Below are 24539 nucleotides of genomic sequence, written 5' to 3' on the forward strand. Positions count from 1 at the left end.
CGTTTCGATACACAGTTTTTACTAAAATAACCATTGTACCATATACTAAATCCGTAACGTGTTATGCATTTAACGAATATGAATAGTTCATGTCAGTAATAATAAATAATGATTATTTTGCAAATAAAGTATCTGTCTTGTGCTTTATAACTACACCACATTAAACAGTGACGAAGATAAAAACAATACATACGTGCGTTAACGTCCTTTGATAGCATTACAAAGACGATCTTACAAAATAGAACATATGTAAAAACATGATTTATGACATTTATAAAATAATCAATACATTAATTTGTATTATGATTATAGAATACCCATAAATAATATCAGAAAAGAATAAGGTGTCGACAATGACATATAGTTAATCACTACAGACCAGTACATACACCACATTACCTAACGTAAACGAACCTGATTGAAGATAGGACAACACCAAGTTATACTATACGAAGATTGTTGGAACAGCATGGATTGGGTTTTTACTCAGTGTAGCGATTCTACAGCGATATTCACCAGCCCACATCTACACGTGTAAAGATAAATTAAATCTACTAGGGAAAGAATTACACAAAAAGCCCATTCGAGGTTGCATTGTTGACAACCGTAACACTCATAATGTACAGAATCTAAGTTTAATTAAATGTACATAAGCAGTTAAAGTAATACATTAACACAATAAAACATCAGACGAGTAATCTTTTACATGCTTAAGATTGATACCTGGTGTGATATCGTTTAAGTCCTTCATGTTTATAACACACATAATAACATTATAACACACATCGATTTTTATTTGCCGCCCTATTTATGTATGGGATTTATTAATATGCAATTTTGTTTTCAAACAAAAGTGCGTGAAGAATTAATTGTCAGCGACCATGGTCGCTGATTATGACGTTCTTTGCTTTCTGTAATACTACACTTTTGTTGATTGAAATTCTCTCCTTCGCGTTAAAAATGAACGTTGTTTCCCTTGAGATTTTAATATTTAGTAGGGCCACTTTTGGTGAAGCTCAAGGCAGTAAACGGCTCCTGGAACAAAAATATGTGTATGAATTAACCAACATTATATGTGCATGTTGGTGTTCAATCAAGCAATCAAGTGTGATAAATTAATCAAGATTACATAGCAATACTCAATTATAATGTATTAAGAACTTATGGTAGATCGCTGACACATGACACATTTTTTAAATTCATTTTACGAACTGTTCAATTCATGCACAAAAGTCTTTGCAAAATAATGAAGATACCGAATACACTTTTTATATCGATTCTTTTAACTAATTGTTACTGACATTCATTCTTTGATAACAATATAATACGTTTTAAAAAGACAGTTTATGAGATATATTTTCTCTGGTATCAATTGTTGATTCCGATTCTGCCAGTATTTGCTTAATATATGATTCAAGGAAGGCTGGTCAATTCATTTGTTTAAATAAAACCTTACCCATATTATTCGACATTGAGTACATTTAATGGTTTTAACTTGGAGGTAAACGATATCAACGTGCGAAATATAAAACATAAAACCAGAGCGTCTGGTAGTTTGTTATTTAATGCAAACGCCCGTTCGCCTATTCAAAACAGTATGTATACAATAGACAATTGAACATGTATTATGCAGGTGAGATATTTTTATTACAAAATGTATGTATCTGTAACCAACGACCAATTGTTGTATATGTTGAAACTTATTACAAGGCCATGAGTTGATTATGTTGCAGTATAAACTTTTAAATTACAAAACGCGATTGAACGTTCAATATTGAATGAACATTAAGTTTGTGCATGTGGATGTGCTATTGCGAGCATTAATTAAATTCAGATTGCCACGCAGTTATCTTCAAGTGAAGATTGCTAACTGCCAAGCCCTGTTTTTCAAGTTGTCCAAACGCAGAAGCTTTGTTTCTTTCTACGATTAACTTAGACTAGAACTGTTAAATGAACTCTGTGATTTGAATCAAGAAAATTCTATTTACATTCCAGTCTGGAAAATGAAGGTGTTGATGCGTTTTATATATGTATATTATTACATGAAACACATTGAACAGTAAGTATGTAACTTTCATGTAGGTAACTTAAATCACATAGAAAACTTAAAGTAAATGTAGATAAAACACAAGTGGGCAATATTATTTGAATGATGCAAACATTAGACAGTTCAACGTCACATGTATGAAACATGCTGATAAAATATATTTACGGCATAAAGCTACGTTTCATACAACTTTAAATGGAACGAGTATTTCTAATCCGTTACTTATTGTTCTTAAAGGACTTCTTATAAAAGTACATGTTAAAGATTCCCTCTTAATTCAACTATAAATAATATGCACTATCGAAGCCTAACAGGAAAACTGGTGTTTGACTTACATGCCGTGAAGAGGATGGATAGGGGCACCACTATGGCTGTGGTAAGCAATACGACCGCTATCAACGCAGCAATATAAGGCATGGGGCCGGCATTTGCCGTCCCTGTAACGTACAGGAGAATCAGCGTATTTGTATAAAGAAGTTATATGAACATCAAAACTATATTTACGCATTTTAAGTCCAATACAGATAACAACATACGTAACACAAAATATGTATTGTACAATCGTTATGAATGGTAAATACAAACACAAACTAGAAATGGCGCGGCAGAGGCCGACGCATATCCCCACGCCGCATAGATGTTATATTAAAAGGTAATTTTGGGTGGGAAAGGCCAATGTTGATGGAGCCCGGGGTGGGTAATGTGGACATGGGTGATCGAGATAGACCGTGTTGTCGTAAAAGATGTTCATTATGAAGAAATATGTGATGAAGTTGTGTTAAAACAAAAATTGTGGGTGGTTGTGGTGTATGTAGGCGGGGCGCCCCAGGGTTGGTAATGGGGGCATGCATAGTTGAGATTGACCGTATTGTCATAAGAGAAATTCCGTATCAATTAGAAATGAATCGGTCTAGAAATAAAGAAGTTATATTGCAAGACAATTATGGGTGGGTGTGGCCTATGTGGGCCTATGTGGGCGTGGTCCTGGGTGGGTAATGTGGATATAGATGGTCGAGATAGACCGTGTTGTCTTGAGAGCTGTTCCGTATTAATTTAAAGTCAATTGGTGAATAAATAAAGGAGTAATGTTAAAATAAAATTTTGGGTGAGCGTAGTCTATGTGGGCGGGGCGCCCCAGGGTTGGTAATGGGGTCATGCATAGTTGAGATTGACCGTATTGTCATAAGAGGTGTTCAGTATCAATTTGAAGTAAATCGGTGTACAAATGAAGAAGAAGTTAATGTAAAATAACCTACAAAAATGAGTGAAAATCTCTGACCCGGCCCCACCACAATCCCCATAACTTTAGACTCAGGGGTAAGATCAAAATTCCAAATAGTGCACTATCTCACATATGTTCATAGCTACCACGTATGTAAGTTTCAAGATTCTAGTGGTAATAGTGTAGGAGGAGATAGTGGCCATGCGCGACGCGAATCCCCAAGCCGCATGTTGTTAGTAAAATGAGTGAAAATCTCTGACCCGGCCCCTCCCCAATCACCATAACTTTTTACCCAGGGGTCAGATAAAAATGTCTATAGTGCACTGTCGCACATACCGACGTATTGGCTTTGATTTTTATTATGCCGAAATAGCTTGGGGGTGTTGACAACCAAACTGGCTTGGATTTTATTTTTGCTTAAATAGCTCGGGATCTTGACCACAAATTGGCATGGATTTTAATTATGCGGAAAAAGCTCATAGTCTTGACCACCAAACTGGCTTGGATTTAATTATGTCGAAATAGCTCGGGTTCTTTGCCCCAAAACTGGCTTGGACTTTAATAATACTGAAATAACTCGAGTACTTGACCCTCAAACTGGTTTGGACTTTAATAATGCTGAAATAGCTCGGGGTCTTGACAACCGAACTTGCTTGGATTTTAATCGTGCTGAAATAGCTCGGGGTCTCGACCACCAAACTGGCATGTATTTTAATTATTCTGAAAAAGGTCGGAATCTTGACCACTAAACTGGCTTGGATTTTAATTATGTCGAAATAGTTCGGCAAGCTGACAACGTAACTGGCTTGGATTTTAATTATGCCGAAATAGCTCGCGTTCTTTACTTCCAAACTGGCTTGGATGTTAATTATGCTGAAATAGCTGGGGGTCTTGACCACCAAACTAGATTGAATTTTTATTATGCTGAAATAGCTCGGGGTCTCGACCTCCAAACTGGCTTGCATTTTATTTTGCTGAAATAGCTCGGGGTCTTGACAACCAAACTTGCTTGGATTCTCATAATGCTGAAATAACTCAGGATCTCGACCAACAAACTGACTTGGATTTGTATTATGCTGAAATGGCTTGGGATCTCAACCACTTAACTGGCTTGGATTTTTAGTATGCTGAAATAGCTTGGGGTCATGACCACTAAACTGGCTTGGATTTTAATTATGCTGAAATAGCTCGGGGTCTCGATCACTAAACTGACATGGTTTAAATTGTGCTGAAAAAGGTCGGAGTCTTGACCGCCAAACTGTCTTGGATTTTAATTATGTCAAAATAGTTTGGGATGTTGACAACATAACTGGCTTGGATTTTAATTATGCCGAAAAAGCTCGGGTTCTTGACCCCAAAACTGGTTTGGATTTTAGTTATGCTGAAATAGCTGGGGGTCTTGACCACCAAACTATATTGAATTTTAATTATGCTGAAATAGCTCGAGGTCTTAACCTACAAACTGGCTTGGATTTTTAATTATGCTGAAAAAGCTCTGGGTCTCGACCACCAAACCGGCTTGTATTTAATTTTGCAGAAATAGCTCGGGGTCTTGACCACCGAACTGGCTTGGCTCTTCATAACACTGGAATACCTCGAGATGTCGACCACCAAACTGGCTTGGATTTTAATTATGTTGAAATGGCTGGGGATCTCGACCAGTTAACTGGCTTGGATTTTTAATTATGCTGAAATAGCTCGAGGTCTTAACCTACAAACTGACTTGGATTTTTAATTATGCTGAAAAAGCTCTGGTTCTCGACCACCAAACCGGCTTGTATTTTATTTTGCAGAAATAGCTCGGGGTCTTGACCACCAAACTGGCTTGGCTCTTCATAACACTGGAATACCTCGAGGTGTCGACCACCAAACTGGCTTGGATTTTAATTATGTTGAAATGGCTGGGGATCTCGACCAGTTAACTGGCTTGGATTTTAATTATGCTGAAATAGCTCGGGGTCTCGACCACCAAACTGGCATGGATTTTAATTGTGCTGAAAAAGGTCGGAGTCTTGACCACCAAACTGGCATGGATTTTAATTATGTCAGAATAGTTTTGGATGTTGACAACCTAGCTGGCTTGGATTTTAATTAATCCGAAATATTCCGGGTTCTTGACCCCTGAACTGGTTTGGACTTTAATTATGCTGAAATTGCTGGGGGTCTTGACCACCAAACTAGATTGGATTTTAATTATGCCGAAATGGGTCTTAACCAACAAACTGGCTTGGATTTTAATTTTGCTTAATAGCTCGGGGTCTTGACAACCAAAACGGCTTGTATTTTAATTTTGCTGAAATAAATCGGGGTCTTGACAACCTAACTGTCTTGGATTTTAATTATTCTGAAATAGCTCGGGGTCTCGACCACTAAACCGGCTTGAATTTTATTTTGCTGAAATAGTCCGGGGTCTGGACCACCAAACTAGCTTTGATTTTCATATAGCTGAAATAGCTCAGGGCCTCGACCACCAAACTGGCTTGGATTATAATTATGTTGAAATAGCTGGGGGTCTCGACCACTTAACTGGCTTGGATTTTTATTATGCAGAAATAGCTAGTGGTCATAACCACCAAACTGGCTTGGATTTAAATTATGCTGAAATAGCTCGGGGTCATGACCGCCGTATTGGTTTTCATTTTGTATTATGCTGAAATTGCTTGAAGGTGTTGACAACCAAACTGCCTTGGATTTTAATTTTGCTTGAACAGCTCGGGTCTTGACCACCAAATTGACATGTATTTTAATTATGATGAAAAAGCTCGGAGTCTTGACCATCAAACTGGCTTGGATTTAAATCATGTCGAAATAGTTCAGGATCTTGAAAACCTAACTGGCTTGGATTTTAATTCTGCTGAAAAAGCTCGGGGTCTTGACCACCAAACTAGCTTGGAATTTAATTATGCTAAAATAGTTCAGGATCTTGACCACTAAACTGTCTTGGATTTTGATTATGCTGAAATAGCTCGGGGTCTCGGCCACCAAACGGGCTTGGATTTTAATTATGAAGAAAAAGTTCGTGGTCTGGACCACCAAACTGGCTTGGATTTTAATTATGCTGAAATAGCTCGGGATCTTTACCACCAAAGTGGGCGGAGCCCTGGGGTGGGTAATGATGAAATGGATGGTCGAGAAAAACCGTGTTGTCATAACTTCAGTATTAATTTGAAGTCAATTGATGAATAAATGAAGAAATTATGTTATAACAACATTTTGGGTGGGCGTGGTTGGCCACTATCTCATTCTACACGTTTAGCACTAGAACCTTGAAAGGTACACACATGGTAGCTATGAACATATGTGCGACGGTGCACACTATGGAATTTTTATCTGACCCTGGGTCAAATGTTATTATCATGTGCGTCGCATGTTGTTGGTAAAATGAGGTTTATTTTACCCATTTTAAAGTTTTGGGTGGGCATGGCCGGACACTATCTCCTCCTACACTATAAGCACTAGAACCTGGAAACTTACACACATGGTAGCTATTAGCATATGTGCGACGGTGCATTATATGGAATTTTGACCTGAGCCCTGGGTCAAAAGTTATTATCATGTTCGTCGCATGTTGTATTTTGCCCATTTAACCATTTTATTTACCCACAACTTTTAACCCAGGGGTCAAATCAAAATTCCATCGCCGTCACCGTCGCACATAAGGTCATAGCTATCATGCGTGTAAGTTTCATGGTTCTAGTGCTAATAGTGTAGGAGGAGATAGTGGCCGAACGGACGGACAGAAAGATGGTGACCAAAACAATATACACACGCTTTTAAAAGCGTGGGCGTAACAAGTTTAACAATATATGTTGACACTGCCGTTAATTATTTGAATTCGATGTTAGCAACAGTATGGCTTTTTTTGGATAATGGCTGCATGACAACAGTCAACGAATATTAAAGTTATGTCGAACATAGAAAAAATACATTTAAACGGTCACTTCGTTAATTACTAACACAAATAAAATACTAAATATAAATAACACAATAACAAAATAATTTTGCTTATTTACCTTCGATTTCATCAGTTTTATGTGTTCCGAAGCCACAGTTTCGAAGTATCGCCTCGTTTTCGTCTACAGCATATACACTTATAACGTATTCTGTATTTGGTCTTAAGCCAGTTATTGTATAGTTTGATATACCTGGCGAAACAAATCTCTCATTATAGGAGGACATGTCTTTCATGGCATAACGTATTTTGTAACCTCGTAAACTGTCGCTATTGAGCACGGGACACCAATCAATGGTCAGTGTTGTCGGGTTGATAATCTCTACCAACATACCCTCAAAACGCACCGACGTGGGATTCATTCTACTTGGGCTGGTCTGAATCTCGACATCCGTGTCAGAGACGAGTCTCTCTGGAACATATTCATGGAAATTACGATTAACAATTGAAAGAACGGCCTTGTGAAAACGTATAACTTGAGCAATCATTTAGTTGAGTTACGTATTTTGTGTAATGTACATGTTGTCAAGTATGGATGTTTTGTTAAAAGAGTATTTATGGCATAGTTGTGATATTTTGCGGGCAGCTTAACCAGTAGAAAAATCCAACACTTACCGTTCGCATTCGGTTACCGAGCTTAAACCAGTTTCATGTTAAATGTTGTTTTGTGTTTTTGTCACCTTTCTTGTATTTGCAATCATCTAAGGTTTAGGTAAAGGGCAATCGTATGGTAACAAACTTTTCTCCTATTATACTTTTATTGGAGTTTCATTATTTCTATGTTTCTTTGTTTTGGGTGTTTGTTGTCAGTTATGTTTATTTCGTATTTATCGACTTTTGCTATGCACAATGTGATAGTTGACCAAGCGCTAATATCGTTATGTTCCTTTAAATGCTTCGTTCTGACCATAACACTAATTTGAACCCAGATTTAACCATTGCTGTGCTTAATGTTTACTATGTTTCGACCTATATTTAATGGCAAAATATTAGTCAATTGCTTAAGGCCAAGTACAAGCTTGTTTTAAAAACATTTTTCTCCTGGACATGTTTCTGGGGTTTCAGTAGTCCCTCATTGCATTGCATTCAACCGGTACCTCATGTTGCTTATAAATACTAATGTACAATTTTTTCTTTATATACAAATAACTAAAAAATGCTCACGCTTACGTTGTATTTCCACAAATACACACGTTGATAAGTTCAGTATAAATCCATAGAATATCTTAAAAACAATTAAAATGATAGAACTTGATAATAATTGCTCAGATCATATATACAACACGACAAAAGCGTTTTACCTGATTGATTGGACATATCGACTTCCGTGTTGTCATTGTCATCAAAATCTGAAATCAAAAACATTATCAAAAGAAGCTTTCGTAGTACTTCTTGACAATTTATTCAACTAATTGGTATTGGGAAATATGTAAAGAAAATAATTATTGTCAACCAACAATAAAAAATGTGTTTCTATAAAGGAATGCATGAAATTGTATTAACCTACGCTGAACAAAGGTATTGTTTGTTAGAGGATAATCAAAATTTGATATAGGATGGCTCCTTTTCTATAGATTACTTTTGTACGATCTAGCTGGCGACTATAAGACAAATACGTAAAATAAGACAAATAAGTCTGTAAAGGTGCCGGTGAAACTATTTGCAGTTTATTGTGTCTTTTTAGTGTCCATTAGCTATAAGTTCTTTTACAACACAGTAGGGTAATAATAGTGTACTTTGAACGATATAAAAACACATTTGTAGAGAGAAAACATTATGCTTTGTATGAATTCCAAGGTTGAATGCTACCCTACTTTTCAAGTAGTCTGTGTAAAAACCATATGCATATAAAGCATTTATAATAATTTTTAAGAAGCTAGCATAATACTATAATGCTATATAAACCATTCCCTATTTTATATTTATTTGTTTTTAAAAACACAAAAGCAAGGTTTAAAATAACAGAACTACTTTCAGAACGCTTAAAGGAGCCTTTTCACAGATTTTGGCATATTTTGAAGTTTGTCATTAAATGCTTTATATTGATAAATTTAAACATTGGATCTTAAAAGCTCCAGTAAAAATTAAGAATAAAATTAAAAAACGAAAAAAAGTAGCCGGTAGCAGGGCTCGAACCAGTGACCGCCGGAGTCCTGGAGCTAGTCTGAAGTAAAATTAGTCCTCTCGGCTATTCCGCCGTGTATACACAAATGAAGAATTGTATACCTTATATAAGCAATCTTCGTAGTTTCGTAAATTTAAACGACAACAACAGAACTCTCCAAATTATTCAATCGTTTCGCGTTGCAACGCTTTATAATTTTTAGGTTTTCAAATCGTCAAAAGATACATATAATGGCTATATTGGACTATGGTAAATATTCAGTAATACTGTTTCCTCACAAATATCATAACTAAAACGAAAATTTGCGAATCTGAAACAACTTTTTTCAATGTTGTCATTTTACCAAAGCGTGAAAAGATCCCTTTAAAATAAGAGAACCTAACCTTGCGCAGTTAATGTGATCTTTAGAAAGAACATTTCTTTCTGCACTCCAAAATTTGCTTAAAATTGCAATGCAAACACAGTTAAAACACACATAATATCTCTGTATGACAAGATTGTAAATTAAATCAGCATGTTTATTGTTGCATACTTAGAAAGCAAATGCAAATTTGTTTTCAAATTATAGTTTCACAATGTCGACAAAAACAAACATTGCAGGGTTTTTCAACTTTACAAGTTTACATTCAGGATCGATATCCGTCGTAAGTGTGAATATCAGTCGGCCAATTATTCTCCTAGTACATTGACGAAAGTAACCTTTCTAAATGACATTCAAATACCTCAAATCTCTACTGAGTCTAGCTCTACTCAACAACGTTTGTGTATGGAGTGGAACAGCATCTTTATTTTCGTAAAATTGTGTTATGGCCCTATTCCACTACGAAAACAAGCCCACGCTTCGCTACGATTTCTCACATTTATTGAATCGGGAAGACTCGAGAAAGTCTGCGATTCAGTTACGACAGTGGTACGATTGGGGTTCGGTTGAAGTCTTGCGAATAGGGTCGCGACTTCACTACGATGTGTAAGAATCTACTGCGACTGTACTACGAACGATGCAGATCGGTCACGACTAAGCTAGGACCTCACCGAACGCACCCATGAAATCGGCGCAAATATCTACTGATATTGATTCTAACACGGCACGCGACTTGTTTTCTATAGACAAAGAAGGAAAAAAAGTGTGGGTTATTCTGCAATAAATAATGGGCGGAACTTAATGTTTCGAAAATAGTTCCGAATAAATAAAGAAAATATTGCAGTAAAATGCACGTGCTTTAATCCCGCTCTTAAAGAAATGTAGCACGTATATAAATGTAATGAAACAACAAATTGTATATTTGGTGATAAGTGGCATGACCACGCCTGCTAAGAATTTGTTTGTTAAGAAACGTAATTAACAAAACATTTATAGCATGTCAGCTTTTCAGAAGAATTAACACGTGTGACGTCATTTAGTTTCTATGAGTGTTGTTCTCAATGAAAGTGACGTAATTTGCAAAATATTTATGAATGAAAACGACGTCAAATGTTTGTACAATTCAATGACGTCACTAAATAGTGAACTTTGTACTAAGAAGGGCGGAGTATTGAAAAATATAGTTCACGTCCAAAAGCTTGAAGCAAATCAATCAGAATCGTGTAAGAATAGAAATAATATTTTTCTATGATGGCTTGTTGTCGAATTACCCACAGTAAGGAGTATAGATTCGTGTTATCAAAGCTTTCGTGCTCCGCATTCGTGATTTAATTTCTACGCATCTATACTTCTTACTGTGAGTTATTCGACAACAAAACATGATGGAAAAATATTATTTCTTTATCATTCTTTACAAAATCGTAACTGTTTCGTTACTAAATCGCGAGAATCTTAGCGGGCTCGCAACTCAATCGGGGTGAACTCTTGAGAGTCTTGACAAAGTCGTAAATGATTCGTAGACAGATCACGTGATCACCGATATCTCGATTGAGTCACGAATTACCTAAGATTCCATTACGACGCCCAAGAACTCACTAAGACACTGTTACGAGTTAACTGCGATTAAATTTAGTCTTGGAGGTCTTGGTCAAATTTTAAACACGTTTGAAAACTGGCCGCGATTTTTTGGGACCTCACGACTCGCCCGCGACTAGCTACAAATGAGTTTGGACCTTCGCCGATTCAGTTACGAATGTCCCCGACCTCAAAATATTGGAAATCGGGACACATCGTGGGGAATCGGGTCTTAGTGGAATACCCATTTAATGCGTACACATTTTCGCATCCGTGGGGTTAATCCGAACAGGATACAATTGATACATTGACTTTTACAGCTTCATCCCTATTATCTATTATCTATTATACGAATCGGCTTTAGCAGTTGATTTATATACCTTTTCATCAACCAACTAAACGTGACGTATTTATCATTTAAAGCGGCCTTTTCACGTTTTGATAATTTGACAAAACTGAAAGAAAAAGGTTTAGATTCGCAAATTTTTGTTGTAGTTATGGTATTTGTGAGGAAACAGTTATACTAAACATTTACCATGCTCTTAAATACCCATTACATGCATCTTTTTACGATTTTAAAACATGAACATTATAAAGCGTTGCAATGCGAAACAATTGAATAATTTGGAGAGTTCTTTTTTTTGCGTTATATTTTGTGACACTACGAGGTTTGCTTATTTAAAGTAAAAATTACCTCATTGATTAAATGAGCACGGATGGCCGATTGGTCGCAGCGTTAGACTTTTTCTCCAGGGGTAAATGGTTCGCGCCCAGATAAGGGTTTCCTTTTATCTATGTTTAATTTTCTTCTTGTTTTGTTTTACTGGAGTTTCTTTTATATCAAATGTTTACATTTATCAATATAAAGCATTTAATTACAAATTTCAATACTTGCCAAAATCTCTGAAAATATCTCTTTAAGAATGCATGTCACGTTTTCTTAATGCCAATTGATCTTTTCAAAACCTTATAAAGCACATCATTATAACAAAATACATCTTAAACGCACAAACGTCATAGTTCAATCCAAATGCATTTAACACTTATATCCTTTAACTGAATCACATGACAAACTTTTCAAGACTCAAGAAGCGCACGTGAAATTTGCGGATTGTATATTGCATGAAGCAAAACTATATTAGCAGCATTTCATAGATGATATGTTATTTCCAACATGATTTGAATGCATGCCAAATGATCGCTTTAAATTCTGTTCAAGTCCACTTTCTCATTGAATGAAGCTTTCTCAATACAATTACAATACATTGTTAGACTGTTAATTAATTTAAAAGTTAGTGTTTTGACATGGTTTTAGAAGATTTTCTTCTTTCGCCATAACAAATAAGTAGGCTTCATATACTGTATTAAAACGAACGTAACCGTTGATCTGATTTACAGCACGGATGATAGATTCATGTTCTTTAATCTATTACATTAGGCTATTTACAAGAACGTTCATTTATGTTTACCTTTCATCCTTAGGAGTCCAACTGCATTCAATTTACAGCACTACAGAATTCATACACGTCTGTCTTCGAACGGAAAAATGCTATTGTTTAGTCTTTAAATGTAGTCATATCTGTCCCTGTTCAGCATCCTGTGTGTGAAATAGTAACATAAATAATATTACTTATTTCGCTATAAACATTTTGATTATTATACATTATGAACTGTTTACCACTTTGTTTTAACAAGCGGGCAACATTTTGTTATGTTACATTGTTTTGATACCGGATGCAGATGACAAGTTCATCTAAGAAAGTCCATTTTATATTTCTATAAATAAAGTATTAAAGTACTTTCTTAGACAAATGTTTAATATTTTCCACTATTTTTCACATGATCTATGTTTTCCGATATTACTCATTCACATGATATTATTTAAAAGATTGCTTTAAATTTTTTATACAGAATGGAAATGTTAACGTAAATTTTGTCTGGACGTAGAAAATGTTGCAGTATCCTATTTAATGCCTGACATTTGTGTTATGTAGTCTATATAAAACATGTAATCTCTGGGGAAAGACGCATTCATTCAATGCCAATCTGATGCGGGTTTGTGTGTGCATTTAATGTGCACCGTCAGTTAAAATTTGACAAACTGGTGTCATATAGGGAGACATATCAGGCCTGGGACGGAAAATAACTGAATAATATGACACTACATGTACTGAATCGATTAAAGGCACATTATTTGGAATCGTGAATATTATACTACTTCTTTTATAAATGAAATTATGTCTGTGAATATATTCATTCAATTCACCGGTCTTTGTATATTCTTAATCTACTGGTTTGAACTTGCCTTTATTGTTAACATGGTTAAAAGCCTGAACCGACATATGTTTTCAGAATGATACTGAAGCTGCAATCGGGGTTGATATTCAATGTAATGCATTCATATATTCCTTTTTGTATTTCGAACTGTTAAAAAGAATGTAGTCATTCAAACAGCGTGGTCTGACACAACCATCTAGTGTGCATTCTATAATTAGCACCTTGATTAGTTTCCAGGGATGTTTCATTCCTCAAACCGAATGCTTATTTCGCTATGCAGCGTCTTATTACGCGTTTGCCTTCTATGTGTCATTTGAAAATAAATCTGCACGCATTTTGATGTTCATACTTATTTGTTACATGCTTTTCACAAAGAAATCTTTTAGATGATAAACCCTTAATATACATAACATTACTAATGAGCTGTTTGCTTTGAAGCTGTTTATGTATGTTTCTGTGATGATTTATATCGACAAAATGACCATGGTTAGGTATTTTTGTGTTCATTGACTAAAAGTACATATCTTTGATGACTTTGATATTTATTGAACAAGTTTATGACAATAGTCTCAAATAAATGTCATGCAAACATAAATAAATACATTTGATGTGTATAATTACCTTGCAGGAAAGTAGAAGAAAGTACAATCTTTGTAAAACGATTTCACTGAAATATCCAGTCTGTGCACCACTTTATATTCTGTAAATATTGGTATGTTAAGTTTTAAATACCTAAATTGTTGTATAAATCTCCTTGCAGCAAGATATGTTAAACATATCAACTGACAATCTAACCACTAATGTTTTCTTCTGTGCTTGCGCGTTTCTATTTTAGAAACAGACATATCGATTTGAACGCTTCTCTTCACAGTTGAATCCTGGAAGTATATTGCTTGATGCAGTATTTTTCTGCTATGGTTTAAAACATTCCATTCAAGGAACGTTTTATATTCCGGAAAAGTTATTTTGGTCATCCAATACGCACAGGTTAATACATATGTAAAAACATTGCATATTTTATTTGTTCAGCGCATACAGTACGGTACAATTCCTCGTCAGAATAAGTTAAAAAGATGCGATGCTAGAGCAATTTGCCGAAAACACGATTTTGTGTTATTCCAACTAATAACATTCAGAGACAAGCGTTTGCTAATAGATCGGACTGACGAAAACCAACTTGACTTGAATAACAAGTACTTTTTCCTGCGTAGACGCATAATTAACAACTACTGCAGTAAGAAAACAAGCATTTGTCAATTCATTATTGTATTATTATATTAATTAATGAATGCATATAAAGTGTATTGGGTGCAGGTAATCATCAGTAATGCTTTGTTTTACGTCTCTGCAATGACATAATTTTAACGGTGTTTTGAAAACAAATGTTCAATCGTTATTAAAAAAATACAATTTGTATTTTAAATATTACTACACGACGACGAATTATTTATTTGATTGAGCTATGTTCGTACGTTAATCAGATCTTAACAATACATATAATGAGTTATGCCATTATTCTCATATTATGAAATGCTTACCAAGTCGTGTTTGCGGACCAACTTATTGGTTACAGAATGTTCTATAAAAAAGCGACATATGAATTCCAGAGCAATATGAAAATAGTTATGGTTTATGAGATTGAAAATGATCATAATTGTAACTTGCGTTCAGTATTAAGAAATTAATAATTATTAAAATATTTAAATGTTAAATGTAATTAAAATGTGTGAATAAAAGCGTACTAGTTGTTTTGTTTCATTAAACAGTATACAGTAGAAAGATTCAGTAAAAAAAAAACACAACGATTTGTGGATAATCCTTACAGTTTTTCTATAACGTTTATTATATGAATTAATTGTGGCAGTTCGTCCTAACGAGAAACATTCGACAGCAGATTTTTTTTAATGAATAATCTGAAAAAGAAGTCCGGTTGAAAATGGATATATCTGAAGGTGTACTATCCTTTGTTTATCAGACAAAACTATATATCTTCAACATCACTGAATAAAGGCTATTTGCCTTAAATATAAACCATATTTCTATGTTTTGTCCGATACAGCACTACCGTAAGTGTTGATTACTAGATATTGGTTAAAACGTATTTAATACATTAAAGCATGTCATAATTGTGCTGCCAAAAGGTTAAAGGGACCTCTTAACAGATATTGGCTTGCATTGTCATTAAATGTTTAAAATTGATAAAGGTACACATAATATTTAAATAACTGCAGTACAAAAACAAGAATACAATTAAAGAAAGAAAAAGGGTAATCCTCAACATGTATCGAACCATTGACTCTGGGAGTAAAAGTCATTCACTGTCAGCACTTGACAATCTGTGCTCGAGCGGTTTCAGTATGCATTTCTTTGATCAAAGATGAATTTAACTAATCAATTGAATAATGTATGCCTTATCACATTTAACAAATTATCCAGATCATTGCCAAACATTTACATATTCATTTTGTGAACAATATTTCCACCCCATTGTGAACAAATGAACTTGATTGTGCGAGTGATTTCTAAAAAAAAAATTATTTCTAGAATTATTCTCAAAAATTCAACTAAATACGTATTATCAGTAAACTAAAGTTGAAATCCTACTCATTAAGTCCATTAAAAAGCACAGAAAAACCTTATATATTCATAAGAATTTCATTTAAATTTTTGACACGATTGCGTATAGTGTGTAAACAACTAAACTGAATGATGATGTTAACGGAACAAAATGTCATTTTATTAATGCCGGTAGTTTATTTACAATTAAGACTGATATGAATTTAGCGTCTTGAAGTACATGTTTACGACACGAATCACTGGATAGGAAGTTTGACAGAACCATTTTATCGAAAAATACGCAGTATTCGAGCGAATTTAGTTGAAACACTAATCGTTTAACGTATAGCTATATGCTGTTCGATATTATTGTTTTTTAATTAACTTAGTTCATGTACAACATAAATGAATATAATACCAGATAGATCTATTTGTCGCGAATGAGAAAGCGTATCTGAGCCTCAACGATTAAATTTGTTCTATCACGGCACCAACCCTGCATTCTGTTTATATAGTTTCACCATGAAACCATACTTTTGTTTATGTATATTTGCTACACCAATAGGGTATTATTTGGTCTAGACTGAATGTCGTCTTGAATGTTTGGTTATAAAGCTTCCTTAATAACAGCATTTAAATAATATAAAATGTCGGTAAGTTTCACCTTTTAAGGCTTTTTTGAATGGTTTAATGTAAACAACTTGATGGTTGTATTGATTAACTACGAAGCGACGATGAAGCCATTGGAGTTTATGAATGCAATCATAGGTAATCTGAGAACGCCATCTTAAGACATATCTGTATACCACGTCAATATCTTTATAGTTTTTTCAAACACGAAGCAAACACAACAATCGAATACAGCTGATATATTTTAAACTTAAATTAATTTTCAGAACTATTAACCACAATAGGATTAATCTCGAGATGTAAATCAAGTTCATTATAAGCATTAGACAAGCATTTATGCCGCCTAGAGGTTATATAAATTAAATAACACATAATAACGTTTTCCTTTACACATATGCTCATTAATAATAATGCTGCATATAAATGATGACGTCGTAATTAAAGACAAAACATTGTAGGTAACAAGTAACTTATGTAGTTTAGGCCACAAGTTACTTAATCAGTTCAGGTCACAAGTTACTTATGTAGTTTAGGTCACAAGTTACTTATTTAGTTTAAGTCACAAGTTGCGTATGTAGTTTAGGTCACAAGTTATTTATATAGTTTAGGACACAAGTTACTTATGAAGTTTATGTAAAAAGTGGTTTAGGTCACAAGTTACTTATTTAGTTCAAGTCACAAGTTACGTATGGAGTTTAGGTCACAAGTTACTTAACATGTAGTGAAGGTCACAGGTAATATGTAGTTTAGGTAACAAGTTACTTCTGTAGTTTAGGTCACAAGTTTATTATTTAGTTCAGGCCACAAGTTACTTATGTAGTTTAGGTCCCAAGTTACTTATGTAGTATAGGTACTTATGTAGTATAGGTCCCAAGTTACTTATGTAGTTTAGTTCCCACATTGCTTATGTCGTTTAGGTTACAATTTACTTATGTAAATTAGGTAAAAAGTTATTTATGTAGTCTAGGTCACAAGATGCTTATGTAGTTTAGGTCACAAGTTACATGTGTACTTAAGGTCTCAAGTTACTAATGTAGTTTAGGTCACAAGTTATTTATGTCGTTTAGGTACCAAATTACTTATGTAGATTTGTTTACAGGTAACCTATGAAGTTCAAATCACAAGTTACTTATGTACTTTAGATCATACGTTCCTTATGTACCGGTAGTTAAGGTAACAAGTTACTTATGAAGTTTATGTCACAAGTTACTTATGTAGGTAAGGTCACAAGAAGGGAGCTAAAATAAGACATTAATATACAACAAAAGATGTCAAAGAATGAAATAGAATGGAAACGATATCCGCCATGTGACTCGACACATCCCGTCGGGAAGAGTTCTCAAAATATTTCAAAATGCACGAGGTTCTGGTTTTGCCAGGGAAATACATGTCAGAGCGCTTTTATATACTTAATATGGCTTTCAATGAAACTGTATAAATGTTGTTCCACATCTGTTTATTTTAGATTCGTTTAACAACACGCAGAAGACAGCATAGACGATTTTAAATTTAATAAGAATGCACGTTCAAATGAATGATTAAAATAGAATATAGGTTCTGTACCCGGTGTGCAATATTCTTCGATACATAACCAAGATATAGAGATGTTTATATTATGTTAGAGATATACTAGAACGCACTGAAAGCAAATCTTGTTCTTAGCTGTCACCTATTATTATACACGGACCTGTAATTTTGCTTAATTCGGTTAGCTACAGAGAACATAACTGCCAATGTAAGGCGTTCAAGATTGCATCATTTTCGGCACTTAATTCCACGAATATCTAGTCATACACTGTAAAATTGGCATAATAAAACTGACAGTCCGACCATTTTAACGATTAATTTCCATTGTTCGTCCATAAAGGAAACGGAATAATTTCCCTGAAAATATCAAGGTTTTACGACTAAGTCTGTTGTCTGTTGGACTAATATGTATTATTAAAGCTGCTTAATCAAGGGTATACACAAAATTCTGCTTTTCACATGAATTCAGAAAGTCAGTTTAACAACGATGCTCTGTCGAAATAAAAGTTTAACAGTTCCATACAAATAATCTTAGGATTCGTGACATATATATTTTTTCCAATTGTCTATAGTTTAAAGAGTAATAAAGCGAGGACCAAGCCAGCTCAATGCAATGCAAAGAACTGTTCATTACGAATAAGACAAATTACGAAACCTAAATAACGCATACTTAGTTCAAATGGACATGATACCCTATGTGACTAGAGAAGTTCACAGTTCTAAAAATATGTCTAACGACACCAGGTGTCGGTTCGTAGGAAATTAATTTTAGAGCGTTTCATAAACACATGGCTTCGATCTAAATATTACTTAGAACTAGTATCATAGTGATATGAAAAATATCGCTTCGCGAATGGTTTGATAATATTTTGTCAACTATCGATATTAATCATATGGAATCTATTTAAGCCGGTTATACTTCAAAACGACCAATCACATGTTTATGACTTTCAAATAACCGATACTTCTTGCGGGATAATTGATGCTTTGTCGAAAACGCATAATACTTTGTAATTCCCCTGATACATGTTTTTTGTATTGACAGGTGCTGAGTGTGATGACATTCAACCACGAACGATACATACAATATGTTAAACATATTTTTATTGAAGTTAACTCTTAAAGTACCTACTTTTTTAACGTATTCCTAGTTTCTTTTTCATTTTAACCAAAACTAATTTTAACAAAGTGTTTTGTCAGTTTCGGTTATAATAAGGGACCTCAGTAGAGTTTATAAGAAACGTCCGAGGTACGACCTCTTTCGCAAGTGCTGCGGTAAGCAATGGATACGTGTTTTATTTATTGAGTCACAGAAATAACGTTTACTGGGATTTTGCCTTTGTTTGTATTTTAACTTTTTACATAAACGTTCTATTTTTTTACGAAGGTTTTCGTAGTTTCTGTATTGTTTACGTCACATCGATAAAAATGCTGTAAATTTGGTTTAACTGTTTGAGAATCGTATAGTAAGCTAATCATATGGAAAACGCTCAACTTTGCTTACGCCTCGGCTGACATTTCATTTTCTGTGTTGATAATACTTTATATCACTTGTTACAAAGTACATTCCCCATGTCCCTTGTTTTATTTAAAAATACCAATTTGAATTATTCCAAATTTTATGCCTCTTTATTTCTGGCACATGAATACATATGAATTATCACATATTTAATGACTCAAAATGATATCTAGTAAATATGAAAAACAACAATATTGTATACATAACATAATTGCAAATGCAAAAGGAACACTCAAACACACACAAACACAGAATAGGAAAAGTAAATGATAAGAATCATCACGAATAAGGGGTTTACTCTCATGGCTTATCCATCATGGCGATTTCATCTGTCCGTCTGTTGGGCACACTGGTTGACCGCATGGTGTCAAGTCTCTGATGTATATGAACATGAAAACTGGACGTTGGTTTGTCACTTACATAATTAGAGGGATCACTGTTATTTGATATACCAACATGATTTAAAACAAACAAAAAATATTGATTAAATACAATTTATGTTGAAAACTATCTTTCTAATATTTTTTTATTTAAGCATACACTTAACATACACTATTACACTTTACATAAATTGTTGCTTTTTATAATTTATATCAACCTCTCAGGTCGTCATTAAGGGGTTATTACCAAATGCAATTTAAACGTGCTTATATAATAGTGCCCGCAGCTAGAGTTCACTGTTCGTATGGGAGCCAGCTCTTCCCTACTAGGGTGCAACGGCACTTTGCCACTCAGTCAGCCCGCAAACCAAAAACGGACATCGGCCTTTGAACGTTTCGGGCTGACTTAGCTGGCACAATTATGCTAACAGAACCCATGCCCTAAGAATTAGCTCTAAAACGGTGCAATTATTTTCTTTTTTTTAACTAACAATTTTAATTTGCTATCGATGTGAATTTTTTTTATTGAAACGTGCATAAAGTATTATTTATCAATTGATTATTAGTTGTCAGCACTTCGACAAACTTATGAATAAATATATATATATATATATATATATATATATATATATATATATATATATATATATATATATATATTTATACATAAGTTTGTCGAAATATATATATATTTATTTATTTATATTTATTTATTTATGCACCTTCATGGACCTCTATAGTTTCATAAACATGCAAGAAAATATAAGTTTAACACGCAGAGTCGAAAAATACAAAAATATGAAAATCATGTAAAGTAAGAACACTTTTTAACGGAATTCATCAAACCTATATCTTAAAACACTTTATTAAACGCAAAACTGATATAGAACAGACTTGAATCCCCACCACTATGCCAGAAGTTCCCCCAACTTCATTCACTTAAATTCTAATTACGTTAGCAAGCTATGAGAATAAGGCAATATCTAATTTAAAACACTTAGGCATTTCATTAAGTTGTAGCTATAATTATAATACTTTGTCGCTGTGGCGTAGTCCTTTGTCGCTGTGGCGTAGTCGATATGATGTCCGCCTGTCGACTGGGAGGAAAGGAATTATATTCCCACAATTGAAGAGTTTTGAAGATCTCCCAATTTCTAAAGGACTCAATAGCATTCAAACAGCTTTTTGCGTTTTGGATATAGATGCAATCGCGCTTTAATAAATATGTTAAAACTAATACTACCAGTAGTATTAGTACTTATACAACACGGATTTTAAAGAGAAACCTGTTCAGACACTTTTTTTTAATACATATTTTACTACCACATTAAAGGACTTCAAAATTAAACAATTTCATCGAAACAGATCATGCACTTTCAACGAAATGGGCACCCATTAGGGCTCGAAGAAAACTAATACGCTTCAAATGTGTGACAACATAAACATTCGGCTGCTCATATTCTAGACTACTTCTATTCGTGCACAATTATACCTGCGTTAAGTTATTAATATCTGTTGTATTTTAGAATATGTGACAAATAATTTTGAAAATTAAAATATATCATGAATCTGTCAAAAGGTGCAATAAAATAATACAAGGTTCACATTTGCGCACAAAAAGAAATGTTATTGGAACCACCAAAGCTAGCAACAGCAAAAGAACGGCCGCTATAGCAGTGACATATGGGGACTCGTGACGTCGCCGGCTCTCGTCTGAAACCAGAATAATTCAATGCAATCATAGATTTAGTGGAAAGTTTAAAGATAATAATTTTATTAGTTTCCATCAAATCCTATACAAACTCGTGGTAAAATTTATTTCTTTTGTAAAAAAAATATAAAAAAAATATCAGAGAAGGTAGTTGACATAAAAGAATATTGCGAACAATACCGCATGAATACGCAAATTGCATTGGATACGTATACTGGATTTAAATCGTATAAACAGATTTAACTAAATGAGATTAAATATTATAATTGAATGGATACATTATCCATTATTTATCGGTGTAGCTCGTTCTACACGTGTAAATAACATTAATCTAATAAAATTGCGTGTCACATATATATTCTTAACGATTTATTTCCTGACTTGTTTACAATAGCATATAAGCATCTTTTTTATTTAAGATGAAATTAAATTAGATTATCTGATAAATCCCTGCTTATTTGACAATATGTTTTCAATTTGCGTTACGCATACGGAGTTGTGCTGTTACAATACATCATTAATTTTTGATATCACTCATCAAAACGAACACTATATATACATAACCGCTAGTGCCTTCTATTTTAGCCAAGATAACCACGAACCTATACACTTCCGTTTATTTCAAATAACAATTGTACACGTATCTAACATATATATTAGACACTGAATGTTACATGATTACCTTCTAGTACATCCGTTTTATGTATCCCGAAGCCGCAGTTTCGAATGATGACCTCGTTTTCGTCTACAGAATTTACACTAATTACGTATTCTGTATTTTGTCTTAGGCCACTTAGTGTATAGTTAGATATGCCCGGCGTTACAAATATTTCATTATAAGACGATATGTCCTTCATTGCATAACGGATTTTATAACCTCGTAGACTGTCGCCTTTTAGCACGGGACACCAATCAATGTTCAGTGTTGTCGGGTTGATCATCTCCACAATCATCTCCGTAATACGCACTGACGTTGACGTCATTCTGATTGAACTAGTCTTTTCATCGACATACGGGTAAGATACTAGTCGGACTGGAATAAATTCACGGACATTGTTTTTTGTTGTTATTCCATTTAATGTAAATAATTGTGTATTTGTCTGGTAGTTATTAAGTAGTCTCGGACTTGGATAAAACGTTTGTGCAAACAAATGTTTAATCGGGTACTGACCCATGTGTTGAATTTATTGGTACTCTTTTATCAATATTAAATAAGCTAATTTATAACAAGAATAAGTAGATGTACGAAAAGCACTATTATATTTCTATGTTCTGTATTTAATTCAACTGCATCCAAACTTCAAGCCATGGTAAAGTCTTTCTTCCAATCATATGGCTAGTTGTTAAACACTCACAAAAACTACGCCAACAAACGCACATTGCTACACACAATGATATGGACTATAAAACCCTTAGATGTATAAATTGAAGATAAATAATAAGCAAAGCCTACTTTGAATGTTTCATTAAAAAGACGTATAACATTTTCCCGCAGGATTTTATATATCAGCAAGCGTGTTGTCATACTCATTAGAATCTGAAAAAGAACAAGGTTGAACTATATTATTTCGCTGACGTTAATCAATACCGATACATAAACTATGAGAGAAATACACTTGTATAATTTACTTATATTTTTGTTCTTTATTTCACAAAAATTGCATGTTTTTATTTTTTGAATGAATATCCATATTTCACCAATAGCTAACCGTTTAATTAAATAAACAGATAGTTCAATTTGCAGCGCATTGCTTTTGATTATTCATATATGAATATGAATATATGTAAATATACATCCAATATGTGTTATCACTTATCAGGTATTTTTTCACCATCGTATACTACTTCTTCCTGTATAAAGATGAATGTAGGTTCTGAAATCCTGTCAATTGCAGACGTTTGTTTTTATATTGCTCTAGTGAATATTACACCATTAAGTAATTAAAATGCAATTTAAACGTTTTTATTTTCACCTTTATTGCTTTATAATTTTTGTATTTTTCGATTATATTTATGCGTGTTATTTCGATTACCTGGGTCTGCGTTCAGGCTTTGAATATTTTGCTAAACCTCAATGTGGTTTAAAGTGAATTGCGCAATCGCAATCGGGGACCCAAGTAATAGGCCGTTTTTGTTTTTGTAATCGTTTTGTAATGTCTATGTTGTAAAAAATGTCCTCATTTGTAAAAATAATCTTCAAGGGAAAAGTTTGATGTTCAGATTTCGGTTAGACTGCTTTAAATTGTAAATGCTCAATTGTGATAATTCAAGTCAGAGACCAAAGATGTAAAATTAGGATATGTTTTAATGTTGTAAATTGTGTGGTGGCCCGTGCTTTATAGGCAATTGATCATTAGCCATTAATAAAAGAATAGCAGACAAGACTTAGGGAATTCTTGTGATCGAAACAACTTGGCTAGATCAACAAAAAGTACGCCTGTTTGCATAGTTTGCGTTGTTGCAAATATGCCTCAGTGAAAATAAACTACGTTAATGCAATATTGGTGCGCTTCAGGTTTCGAGCACACTTTATAGGCTTTTGTTCCATTGCACTTCTATGATCGATACATATCGTGTCCACTGAGAGCTTAGTGAAAGGTGGTGGGCGTTTTGAAATTGTTGCATCTTTGGACACATTTAATGATCTATGAATTACA

General features: G+C 34.0%; 2 protein-coding genes across 14 annotated transcripts in view; both read right to left on the reverse strand.

The window, feature by feature from the left end:
- LOC127880227 (uncharacterized) overlaps positions 1–24539 on the reverse strand; it is a 119805-nt gene that overhangs the window by 66582 nt on the left and 28684 nt on the right. For 7 of the 13 annotated variants that reach the window (XR_008049478.1, XR_008049479.1, XR_008049471.1 and 4 more), the window contains exons 2-3: positions 22565–22915; positions 21764–21884 (exon numbers count right to left, since the gene is read on the reverse strand). The exons of 1 other annotated variant lie outside the window; for it this stretch is intronic. The gene's annotated coding sequence lies outside the window, so the exon portion shown is untranslated. Of the gene's footprint in view, positions 1–21763; positions 21885–22564; positions 22916–23335; positions 23420–24539 lie in introns of those variants that run through there. 5 more of the 13 variants (XR_008049476.1, XR_008049469.1, XR_008049474.1 and 2 more) reach the window with 1 other exon arrangement.
- Positions 329–14583, reverse strand: LOC127880238 (fibronectin-like). The gene is made up of 6 exons (XM_052427550.1): positions 14181–14583; positions 12752–12879; positions 8523–8570; positions 7283–7633; positions 2383–2484; positions 329–1035 (listed from the first exon to the last, which is right to left on the reverse strand). Coding segments are annotated over exons 2-6 (510 nt in total). The 5' UTR covers positions 12759–12879; positions 14181–14583; the 3' UTR covers positions 329–1033.

The sequence above is a fragment of the Dreissena polymorpha genome, chromosome 4 (assembly GCF_020536995.1).
Source record: "Dreissena polymorpha isolate Duluth1 chromosome 4, UMN_Dpol_1.0, whole genome shotgun sequence".
NCBI classification, from domain to species: Eukaryota; Metazoa; Mollusca; class Bivalvia; order Myida; family Dreissenidae; genus Dreissena; species Dreissena polymorpha.

Bases quoted from the DNA above. Each gene is read 5' to 3' on its own strand.
- LOC127880238 (XM_052427550.1), bottom strand. The intron at 7,634-8,522 runs GTAAAACGCTTT...AATATGTTCCAG, and splicing joins CGATATGTCCAATCAATCAG to AGAGACTCGTCTCTGACACG. The intron at 2,485-7,282 runs GTAAATAAGCAA...TGTACGTTACAG, and splicing joins TAAAACTGATGAAATCGAAG to GGACGGCAAATGCCGGCCCC.